General features: G+C 44.4%; 1 protein-coding gene across 11 annotated transcripts in view; it reads left to right on the plus strand.

The window, feature by feature from the left end:
* Trpc7 (transient receptor potential cation channel subfamily C member 7) overlaps positions 1-10683 on the plus strand; it is a 316931-nt gene extending 306248 nt beyond the window's left edge. For all 11 annotated transcript variants that reach the window (XM_005333202.4, XM_078048930.1, XM_078048914.1 and 8 more), the window contains 2 exons: positions 7362-7437; positions 9821-10683. In XM_005333202.4, coding sequence (XP_005333259.1) covers positions 7362-7437; positions 9821-9990 — 246 coding nt within the window. In that variant the 3' untranslated portion in view covers positions 9991-10683. The remainder of the gene's footprint in view (positions 1-7361; positions 7438-9820) is intronic.
* The last annotated feature ends 2033 nt before the right edge of the window (positions 10684-12716 follow it).

Genomic DNA, 12716 nt, shown 5'->3' on the forward strand with positions numbered 1-12716 from the left:
CACAGCTCCCTGCCTTCCTTCCTTTACTGATCAAATATTTATTGAGTGCCTGCTACATGCCAGGCACTGTGCTGCTTACTGAGAGTACAGATGTGGTTCCTACCTTACGGCACCTCCAGGCTGGCTAGTGACAGGAGAGACAATGAATGAGTAAACACACAGATAAGGATATGCCATCAAATTGACTAAAGAGCCTAGAGGAAAAGAATAGGGTTTAAAATAGAGAAAACTAGGGAAACCCTAATTGAAAGGGCATCTTCAAGGAGAGGACTGTTGGCCAAGACCTCACGGATGAGAAAGGGGCAGCCATGGGGTGGGGGACTTCCAGGCAGAGGCAGAGCATTTGTAGAGATCCATGGGAGAAGCTTGATAGGTCCTTAGTGGCTGGCAGAGAGAGCAGAGGGAGATGAGGGCAGTGGGAAGGCAGCATCTGGCCACTATGGATGTGGAGTGTATTATAGTAATCTAAGAAGGTCCGAGTGGTGGGAGGGGAACTTTGCCAGGAAAAGCGATGATAAAATCATATTTATGCTTAAATGAGAAGAGACAGGAGATCAGTGAAGAGAATGTGACAGTCGTTTGGGCATAAGGGGTGTGAGCAGGACAGTGGAGAAGAGCAGACAGGATAAGTGTACATTCTGGACAACCAACCAAGGAGACCTGATGCTGGGGTGGACCTGGGGGAGCACCCAGCATGACTCCCAGATATGGTTCTTAAGCAACAAGATAGATATTGTTGTCTTCAATGAGCACCTGCCCTTAGACTGCCAGCTTGCCCAGTCTGTTAGAAAAATTGGAGAAAAAAACCCTCTGAGCTTGTAATTCTTGCATTACTTCTAGAAAAGAATGCTAAATCACTGTATCCATTTGAACCAGTTCATGAGGTAGTGATAAATGCTAACTACAGGTACTGGATTATAAAAGTTCAGGCCATTCTTTTTCTACCTCCCACTTCTCCTCCATTAGCAGTTTCATCCATACTGATCATTTCTTGTCAGATGTGAATTTAAAGGTGTCCTGAGCATTCCTTTGGGCTGAAGTGACATGTCCCTAGTGCTACCTTCCCACAGGGAGCAATTACAGACTTAGCATCTTCCAGACACAGGTCTCCAATTGAATCTTTCCATCCATATTTCAGAAGCCAGCTGTGCAGTGAGGAGGATTTAATTGTACAATTAAGAAACAGCTCATCCCTCAGAGCACTTATAGTTTTATCAAATGACATGGACTAAAAATTGGCAATGGGCAAATCTTGTATTTTATCGTGTGCAAAATTTGGACTGCCCAGGATGATCAGCTTTGAGTTATTTTACAGGCCAAATCCTTTGATCAGTGGAAGGATTTTTATTTCTCAGCTTCTCAGAAAGAAGTATAGATTGTCTGTGTCATGAAAAAGATAGAACACCCTAATGGGTTAGGTCCAAATCTCTCCTGATTTTGAGCAAAATCAGCTACTGAGATAAAGGAAGACTGATTAGGTGTGAATGTCCTGTACCCAGAATGAATCCTTTCTGACCGAGACTGTCTTCAAAATCAGTTTCAGAGCAATCTGGTTTGTCTTCTATCACCCTGGATAGAGCCCCTCCTGCCATAAATCTCCCAAGAGCTTCCTGCTGTGATTACAGAGATTGGTTGGTTTACAGCAGCCTTGGGCTATGAATGACCTTGGAAAGCTCTGCTCACCTTGTATTTTGTCAATCCATGTAGAAAAGCCCCAGGCTACTTTTTCAAATAGTTGTGAAAAAAATCCCACTAGCAAGCAACAGAGAGAAAGGTTTGCTGGGACTGAGTAGGGCTGAGAGCACCCTGCATTTACACATGGACACTCTGCTCAACCCTGTCAGGCTATTTCTGGCATCTTTCTGAGCCATCATCCATTGCTCACCATAGGAGGAAACCTTGAGATGACCCTAAATGACAGCTGTGAGCAGCCTAGACACTAGCCCAGGTGTAGACTCACCACATTTCTAGGAGAGAAGGCTGTCTTTCACCCCATTTAAAAGATGAGGAAACTGAGTCTTCATGGCTCAGGTCACACAGCTGGTTGAACTGTGACTGTCTGACTCATTCATCACACTGCATTATCCAGGTGCTTGCCTGTCACCCGTCTTCATAGTACTGCACCAGAGCTTTCCTCAGAATCTGCTTCACTTGTCTAATGGTCACTGTGGTGAGATGTGTCTGAGCCTTCCAAGCTTCCAGTGACACTTCTGCACTCTGGCTACAGCAGCAGCAGGTGAAGCCAAAGCACAAATTCAGGCAGGGGTCTGATGATGGCTCATCTGTTTCCTTGGAAGGTGTCAAAGTTGCATGCTTTCATTCCAAAGAAGCTTCCAGATGTGCAGAGAACATGAGCAGCCAAATCACTCGCTCTTGCTTACTCTCCAGGCTATCCCCAGAAATGCCATCTCAACTTGCTTCCTTTATGTCCCTTCGTTAGATCTTCATGATTGTTGCAGTGTTTACTTTAACGCCAATTCTCCAACTTTGGGGAGCCCTTCTTTGTAAGCAAAGATACGGCAGACTTCAGAGGCTTTTCTATGCAATCTATGCTTTTCTTAGAATCTCCCAGGAATCCGAGTTGTTATTTTTCCCAAAAACCAGTTTCTTGTTTTGCAATCCTTTCCATTCTGGGTTCTGTGGACTGGAGACCCAATAGAAATACAAAACCCTGATACTGGTGAGATGGCCAAAGCATGCCTTCTCTCAGAGCTACCTAGTGACCTGTTCCAAGATCCAGTGTGTCAATGTATTGGGGGTGGGTGTACAGACCATGAGTGCCCACTCTCTGACAGGTACATTTGTCTACTCTTCATGGGCAGAGCAAACAAGCCACATCTCATATAATCCAGAGAAGACAGGCACAGCCCTTCCTTCAAATAAGCCCCGATCTTTACCATGTAGTCTCTTTACCAAACCCAAGGGAAAGTCCTCTTATTTATTTCTTTTTATTAGTGCATTATAGTTATACATAATTTTGACACTTATAAATGTTTAGAATTTGATTTACTCCATTTTTGTACCCGCTCTCTCTTCCACCCTCCCCTATTCTTCTTCCTCTACTTCACTGGTCTTCATTTCATTTTATTTTATTTATTTGATTTATAGTTACACCTGAAGGTGGAATTCACTGTGGTGTATTTATACATGCATAGAGTATATCAAAGCCAATAGATAATTGCTAATGCTTATTCTCTCTATTCCAGGGTTTGATAAACCCCAGTCTAACAAATGACTTGTCCTAGCATCCATTTTTCCACTCTCTTCTAAATATTCCTCAATTTCTCTGTACCTCTCTAGAACTTGACTTCCCTCTGGATTCTTATTTGATACATACTGGCTACATATGTGTTCTCTTCCTCCTCTATGTTCTTAACCACTCTGTCTGCACAGATAGCCTCATCACCCATAGAAAGATATTCTATTTTCCCATCCACTACCAGCAGCCAGAGGCCACCTGACCCTTAGAAGTCTGGGCTGGAGGAATTGTGTGCCTTTCTCCTTAGATGTAGGTCTCTGCGGGACAACCATTCTTATTCATTGTGCATCCCGTCTGCATCCACTTGAGTCTTCTTTTGCCTGAGTAATATTGCTAAATATACTCCTCTCCAGTGCTTGCTAAAGGCATGGGGGCAGGGGCAGGAAAGTTTCCACCAACAGGGACATATTTGCTCAGGGAAAGTTTATCTTCATGAGTTGAAAGTGCTCTTAGGGAAGATAGCAAGGAGATATCTCAAACTTATCACAAAGGAACACATTTTCCCCAAATAATGAAGGAAAGGAGGCTTTTGATGTCCATCTTCTCTGGAAACAGATATCCTCTATGACATCATATTAAATAGAACTTCAGGGTATTTTCCAATCATTTTAGACTTTCTGGTGATAATATCAGCATTCTGGTCTTGCAGATTCCAAGTTATCCAACATGCACCTCACATCCAAGCCATAGCACTTAGATATCCTACTCTATTGTCTAGAAGAATGTCCCTTATAAACCATTCCAATGCCTCAAATAACTTCCAAAGAGGAAGTTATCCCCATGAGGACAGACAGTAAGTGATCACATTACTCCCACTGAAGGTCTCTGTCATCTTGATAGTAACTTGGGAATGAAGAAGAATATCAAAAAGTCCTGCACACTCACAGTGCCCATCAGGATCTGCTTCCATGAAGCATCTATGATCCTAATGCATAAAAGCAAACCTTCACTTTGAAGCCCAGATCTGTAGGAACCCCACTCTGCACAGTCATGCCAGTGCTCAAGAGTGGGCATGAGTACTAATCCCAGTGCTATGTCAGTGACCCTTTTGCCCAAGGGTGGACACTGGATGAGGCACCACCTTCTGAAACCTAGTGAGGCTTCCTCCTGCACAACAGGATATGGTACCAGAAGCAGTCCAAACCTCCTCTGACTAATGGAACCAGTTACTGAGCAAAGCACTTCCTTCCCTAACCCATCTTGCACTTACCCTCTTTCTGAAGTCCGATAAATCCCTGGCTTTGGTTTCCATTTGGGCTGAATTCTAGATCTGCCACTTCCTATGTGTGACCTTGGAGAAATCCCTTTGCTCTTTGAGCATCTAGAGACATGGGGGCAGGGGCAGTGTCCTACTGAAAAATGGAGATCACAACTCCTATTTCACTGAGTTTCTGGGAGGACTTAGATCTTTTTGTGAGACAGACTAGCTCAATCCTGGTCTAGAGGAAGCACTTGATGTGCTTGTCTCTTTGCTTCTTTTCCATCCTTTATCCTTTCCTACTGGAGGGCTACTCAGTATTAAAGGAGGCCTATAAGCTGGATTTCATCAATTCAAACCAAATAGAGCCTAAGGGGAATATTTTGTTATAATAACCCATGAGATTTTTAAAATATAATCAGTTTAATCATGTGGTACAGAAATAGTACACATTGAGCAGGAATAACCGCTGTACCCGTGAAAGGCTTCAACTCAATGCCACTGAACTCCCAGGCCCTGGCTTATTATCATAAATAATAAGCCTCTTTTATTGATGGATCTATAAACTAAGGAAACCTTAATTCTTAAAGTTTGTCCTTTAAAAAGCAACAGACTTTAACTAGATCCCTTTAACTTGTGTTACCCTGAACATTTGCAGTGGAAGAGTATTTCTGAATTTCAGTGAGAATGACAGATACTTAGGTATCTGCAGTTTTGTCCCCTCCCAACCCTGGCATAGAACAATGTTTTTGCTTTGCTTTATTTTTCTAATTCAAAGTGAAAAAAGCCTGGCACTGTGGTGCACACCTGTAATATCACTCCCAGGGACAGGAAGGGAGAGGCAGATACAGAGGATTGCAAGTTCTAGGCCAGCCTGAGCAACATAGTGAGACCCTATCTCAAAATAAAATTAAAAGGGCCAGGGATGTAGTTAGGTGATAGACAGCCCTAGATTTTACTAGTTCAGGAATAAAAAAAGAAGAAGAAAAAGAAGAAGAAATGAAAATAACAACATTGAGTCTCATAGAAAGATACATATTCTTATAACTTAGTGTTTTAGGCAGCTTTTTTGCTGCTGTAACTAAAAACCCAGCCAGAACAATTGTAGAGGAGGGCAACTTTATTTGGGGCTCATGGTTTCAGATGTCTCATTCCATAGACAGCAGGTTCTACTCCTTGAGGCTCAAGGTGAGGCAGGACATTATGGTGGAAGAGTGTGGCAGAGGGAAGCAGCTCACATGATGATCAGGAAGCAGAGAGAGACTACACTCACCAGATACAAAATATGTACCCCAAAGTCATGCCACCATTGTCCACCTCCTCCAGCCACACCCCACCTGCCTTCAGTTACTCCTCAGTTAATCCCTATCAGGGGATTCATTCAATGATTGAGTTAAGACTCTCACAACCCAATTATTTCTCCTCTGAACCTTCTTGCATTGTCTCACATGTGGACTTTTGGGGGACACCTCGTATCCAAGCCATAACACTTAGATACCCTACTCTATTATCTATAAGAATGTCCCTAAGAAATTCTGCATGACCATTTAACTACTGACAGGGGAAGACCCATGCTCTCTGAGAAGGAATAGCAGAAAGGCAATTTGCTTATAAACCATTCCAATGCCTCAAACCCTAGAGCCAGGAGGATACGAACCTCATGGCAGAAAAAAGGCATACCGGCCTGAACAAGTCACCGCAGTGTCGTGGACAAGAGCCTTGGCCAGGGTCAGTCACAGTTTTGGAATCACAGTCTGGAAACACTTCCTTTTCATGGAGAGAACCATCAAATGGTGATAAAAATGAGTTGTACCCCCAACTCTTTGCACCCAGTTCACTTCCTTCTTACTTCCAGGAAGCTTTTCCAGAGCCCACATACTCAGAACTTAGCAACCTGTATGAGGTCACATAGCAAATCCCAGAACAGCTTTCAAGCCCCTAAAGTTTTCCTCAGTCTGGAAAATGCTGCCTTGTCCCTTTGTCCTAAGTGTGAACACATGAATAGGCCACAGGACAGGAGGACTAAGGGACAGGGAAATCCCTCCCTTTTTTCCGTGCTACTCATCTCTCTTAAGAGTTAGAATTCTCAACTTCCAGAATATTTTTAAATCCTAAGATTTCACAGGAACCCTGGATCAACTAGCTGACAAAATCCAAAGTTCACCTCCTGTGGTCTTTCTTACACTTGGCTCTATTCTTGGTGTCTCTTAAGTGTTTATTCATGCTTCATTTGCTTCGAGAACACAGTGACTGCATAATAACTGGAACCTTAGGCCCAAACCCTTCTTCATCATGACTGGCAACACGGGGTCAGGCCTGTGGGATTTTGTGGAAAACTCTCTCTCTAGTATAATTGTAGTTTAATCTAGTGTAATTTGCAAGAGTTTTCCAAAGTATGGTGGACTTGTCCTCCAAGCCTAGCCCTGACCTCTACACCAAGTAAATCTCCTCTTGTGAATGGCATACCTCTCACCGTCAACCTCTAGGGGACACAGCTCCACCTGGGCTAACCTAATAAGATGTTCCCAACATCCCCTCCTTAAATAAAACTGAGAAAGAGGCCATGACTGGCCAGGGTAGAATCAGGCCTAGGACCCTAAAGCAGCACAGTGCATTCCAAATCATTATCTCTCCTTCTCTAGTGGCTTAGCCTCCTGCCATTGAGAAGTATCCTGTTCTTATATCCCAGGTCAAGTGGACATTGAATCCTGGGAACTGGGGAGGTTAAACAGAAGGCTGGCCAGCTTCCCCCACTATGCAGGGCATCCTGAGCAAGGCACCAGGGTTGAGCATGTCCCAGGGACTCCTGAGGTGCTGTGAGGGACATGGGCCTCGTGCTACACCATGTAGGCTGCTTCTATGCAAGGCCTGGCATACCGAACTCCTCCTTGCTTCACATTTCAGAAAATCATGAAACGGCTCATAAAAAGATATGTCCTGAAGGCCCAGGTGGACAGAGAGAACGATGAAGTCAACGAAGGTAAGGGATTGCATCACCACAAATGTGGGGCCCTACAGCAGCAGTAAGCTCAGAAGTGAGGTGTTGGTGTCACAGGGCAAAAATCACGGTGTGGTTGGGGTACTGCGTTCCCTTCCACAGGCTTCGGGGAATCCATCCCCTCACTCGTGAGCACAATGCATTTCAATGAGGCAATAGGACCAAGATCTCTGTTCCCTTGCTGGTGCAGCTGAGGCTGCCCCAAGTGCAGCTCCAGAGGCCACCTCCTGTCTCTGCAGATCACCAGCAGCAGAGCCTCCCTCCCCTCATGCTACCACTTCTCCTGCCTGTTGTCTCTCATCCACGGTCTCTGCCCCACTCTTCTGCCTTCCTCCTCTACTCTTAAAAACTCATGATTAGATTGGCTTCTCCTGGATAACCCAGAATGATCTCCTTATTTTAAGGCCAACAGCAAAGAAAGCTCGATTCTGTTTGCAGCCTTAGTCCCTGTGTGCCGTGTAACACAGCACACTCTCAGGTGAACTCTACAGTTTAGGATGTGGACATCAAGGAGGTGGGAGACATTATTGTGCCTCCCACAATATGGCTGTGGCTGCTTTGAGTCAGTGATGGCTGCTTTGAGTCAGCCTCAGGTCCCTTGAGTTCAGGATGGCCCAAAGTTCCAGTACCCCACCTCATTCTGTGCGTGCACATACAGAGGGAGCAACCTGTATTCCATTTTCAGAGACTACCCCTGGATCAGTTCCAACCAGACCTGTCCTGTCTCGGTTTCAGGTTCTCAGCCTCTGACAACTAGCAGTTTCCCTAAGTATCCCCCAACTCTGTACCAGTTATTAAAACTGCAGATCCCAAACCCCACCTAGACCTAATGAATTGCTATATTTAGAGTGGGGTTTGGAGGCCTGCATTTTAGATAATAACACTAGGTGACTCTCAGGTACACTGAAGTTTTCCAACTACATTATTTTCACTGTTTGGGTTACTTTCCAGTCTATTTTAAGCAATTCCTCTTACGTGAAAAGCAAATTACCTTATACCAGATCATTAATCTCCTAGGATAATTAACCTAGGATATTTGCTACCTAGAAATGGCTGTGTCCATGACCAAAGGCACTAAGTCTCCTCCTCACTTGGGCCACAGGGGCTACAAAGAGTCTGATCATTGAGAGGACTTTTGCCTCATTCCAGGCACCTAATGTGCAACCTCAATAATGACTGAGCTGGCTCCTGAGATGACACTGCTTAGGGACTGAGTAGCACCCATCTACCCACTCCTACTGGGAGTCTCAAGTATAAAACTGGCAGGTGTCATGCCTGCCAGCCTCAAGCTGTGTATAACCATGATGGACATGAATGCAATTGCTACAGAAGGTGGGGAAAGCTAGGTGTCCTGCTGCTTAAATGACACCACAAAAATGGGGCTCAGTGAAGCACCTGATGAAAAAAAAATAGATCCATTTGTCAAGATGAATCTAGCCATACTTTCATGATCTCTGCATTTTATATGTATAATACATGCCTGGAAAACAGATTCATATCTATTTTCATATTATTCAAATAACATGTCCACAGGGAGTGGATTCCCACTGAGTCAAGTCCAGTATCTTAATATCAGGAAAGAATCTTTCTACTCTTCTTTGTGGTTAATAAAAAGATTCCCACAGCCCAGACCCCTGTGATTTCTAACCACATGGTTAACTGTGGAAATAAAAATTGAAGGTCCCAGGCTGGGGTTAGGTAGTGGTAGCACACTTGCCTGGTATGAGTGAGGCACTGGGTTCAATTTTCAGCACCACATATAAATAAATAAAGGTCTATCAACAACTTGAAAAAAAATTTTTTTAAATTGAAGGTCCCTAGTTGGTCCCTTGTTATGGGAGGAGGTGGTGGCAGACATCCATGAGGGTTCTATCAGTGAGGCCATGCTGCTTGTGTGGACAAAGGGGACCTACTGGGGCACCTGGCTCACTCCTAGGAGATTGGCCAGCTCTGTGGCTGCCACTGTGCTGAGCCATTCTCTCAGGTGCCTTGAAGTTTCCCTTCCCTGCAGATCTCGACAGAGCAAAACAAAGTATCATGAAAATAAATGTTCCAGTTAATGAGGATGTTGCTCAGTCTTGAAATGTGCCATTAATGACCCCAGGAATAACAGTCTCAAGATAAATGCTAGACACAATTCACAGCCCTGATCTCCACACCTCCTTCTAGCCACAAAGGGAGAGGCTTTCCAGGAATGGGAGGAAGAGGACTGTGTTCCTGAATATTGGGAAGCTGGATAGTATTTAGGTCAGACAGAGCTGCCATTGCCTCACCTCTACCCCTGGCAGCTGGTCCTGCGTGTACCTGGGATGAGCCCCTTCCTTCTACTTGCTCTCACTCAGCAAAACCTCCTCTGTCCTTGCAGGTGAATTGAAAGAAATCAAGCAGGATATCTCTAGTCTGCGCTATGAGCTTCTTGAAGAGAAGTCCCAAGCTACTGGCGAGCTGGCTGACCTGATCCAACAGCTCAGTGAGAAATTTGGAAAGAACTTAAACAAAGACCACCTGAGGGTGAACAAGGGCAAGGACATTTAGCAGCCCAGTGGGCATCTGTGACTTCTACCAGCATTCCAAGGCCAGGTTGGATACCCTGGCCCCCAGCTCTGGTGGGGAGGGTCCTGGCCCACTCCTCTAGGACACAAGGGGATCCACTGGCTCAGTCTCGAGCACATCACTGACATCTCCAGCCAGGAGCCTGGACCCAGAGTGGTTATGAAACTAGGCTGCTGGGTAAGAAAAGTTACTCGGAAGAGCAGTGCCCCGACACAGGTGAGGCCTTCAGTCCAGCCTCAGTGAAATACATTCCTGTGGCCAGAGCAGGAAAAGGCCATCTTGGATGCACACGTGTGCCCTCCCATGGCACATGGGACTGCAGCTCTGGCTGTGTCCCGGGAAGTCAAACCTCCTCATCCCATGACCCCTTCTCACTGCCCCATGCCACCCACATACACATCCAGCCAGAACCGGGAGGTGACCTGTGATCTATTCTTAAGTGCCAGATGAGAACACAGATAGCCTAATAGTAAAATAGTTCTATTTGTTTATAAAAAAAAAAAAAGTTTAAAAATCCTAAATCAAAAATTGTACTGTAGGTAGCACTGTTTAGAGAACAAAAAAAATCCAAATGATGTATTTTTACCTTTATTAAGATTATCTTGTATTTACTATTTTTACCTAAAATGGAAAGAAATAAAATTACCTCATAAGAGCCTGGGGGATCTCTGTGCATATGCTGTGAAGGTGTCCTGCACTCTGTCTTGAGGTGGCCTTAGGAACTCTCACATCAGAGGTGACCTGAAGGAGAAAGGGCTAACCCTGGGGGAATCCAGCAGCCAAGATCCCCAAGAAGTTCCTGGCCTCTGGCCTCTACTGCTAAGAAAGTGGCTCCCTACTTTCTATCCCCAGACCTGGTGACCCAAGCCTCATTGAGGCCAGAAAGAGGCAAAAGAAATGATGAGAAAGATGAAGTTTTCTCCCAACCCACCTCTCAGGATTTTCTCTGGTGTGTGTTTGAGAAAAGCTGTGGGGATTTTCTCCAGAGATGTGCCATCACAAAGACTGGCACACAATCTGAAGGGCACTTGAGGGTTTGTAAGTTTTTAAAAGTCCATCCACGGCCCCCTACAGGCCTCAGGTTTAAATCTCCAGACCACAGTTTATATCTGTAAAGTTCCCTGTACACACAGTATGCTGAGGTACTTACTCATCAGACCCACCCTTCATTCTGGACCCCCAATTCTCCTGTCTGAAAGAGGGGGCCATGAATCTGAAGAACAGCCACCAGAGGGCGCCCAGTCCCAAACAATGCCCATTCTGAGCAGGTGGAAGGCAAGGCCTTGGATTCCAGAAGAGCCCTCTGGTCCCAAGGACTAGTAATGCCATCCAAAGCTATTGAGCACTTACTGTGTACCAGGTGCTATGCTTAGGGCTTTGCATGCATTGGTTCTCCAAATCTTCACAGCAACCCTGTGAGGAAGGTCAGAGTTACAGATCAAATACCTTGAAGATGCCCTAGAAAGGGAAGAAAATCATAAATATGTAAGATATATATACAAATTATATCTATTATATACATACATACACATGAATGAAGCACACACATACACCCACATGTATTTGTGTATATGTATATATGAACCATGGTCCCCAGTGCACAATGGTTTTGACAATGATTTTTCAACTTTATTTTTGTAATACACATTCAGTAGAAACATACTTTAATTTTTGAATTTTGATCTTTTCTTGGGGTATTTGTATGTAGAGTGATACTCTCTATGATGCTGGACAATGGCAGCTCCCAGGCAGCCACCAATCACAAGGGTAAACTACCAACACTCTATGGTGTACTGTGCTACCAGCATTTGAGGATACCAGTAATCCACAAATTACAGAAGATAGTCAACACTCCATTATAAAATAAGCTTTGTGTTAGATTATTTTTCCCAACTGTAAACTAATGCAAGAGTTCTGAGCATGTTTAAGATAGGTAAGCTGTGACATTTAGCAGGGTAAGTTTATTAAATGAATTTTTTTACTTATAATATTTTCAACTTAAGATGGGTTTATTGGAGTGCAAACCCCACATAAGTATAGACTTTCATAGATACATATGTATTACAGAGGGTTGTGTTTCAAGATAAACAATATATCTTCAGTAGCAGAAGATTTCTACTGAACTCTACTATAAGAAAGCAGATGAGATGAAGTAGTAAATAGAAGTAAAGTCTGTCCCAAAATTAAGGGATTGTGAGGGTGGATTGTGACAAACTGGTCAACGTGCCCTTCTTAAGCAGGTTGTAGATACCAGTTCAGCTGATTGTTGCTATAAGCAATCCAGGCCCAGTTTTTCCAAAGCTTTCCAATTTCTGGGAGGCAAAGTCAATTTTGTGGATCCCCTGGCAGCTGAGATAGGTGATCAGAGATGTTGCTGACACGTGGCTCTATATCTAGGCCTTCCCAGACCATCTGCACCACCACCCAGTGCTCAAACAACACAGAAACACTGGGGTCTGGTGGGTACCTCGGGCATACTGTGCGTGCAGGGAACTTTACAGATATAAACTGTGGTCTGGGAGTTTTTAACCTGGTACTTGTAGGAGGCCATGAATGGATTCAAAAGAACCCACAAGTTCTCAAGTGCCCTTCAGACTGTGTGCCAGTCTCTGTGATGGCACATCTCTGGAGAAAATCCCCACAGCTTTTCTCAAATACTCATCCAGGCCCTGTGAAGCCTGCAGAAGATGAATGAACTCATTCAGCAA

This window comes from Ictidomys tridecemlineatus, chromosome 1, assembly GCF_052094955.1.
Source record: "Ictidomys tridecemlineatus isolate mIctTri1 chromosome 1, mIctTri1.hap1, whole genome shotgun sequence".
Lineage (NCBI taxonomy): Eukaryota > Metazoa > Chordata > Mammalia > Rodentia > Sciuridae > Ictidomys > Ictidomys tridecemlineatus.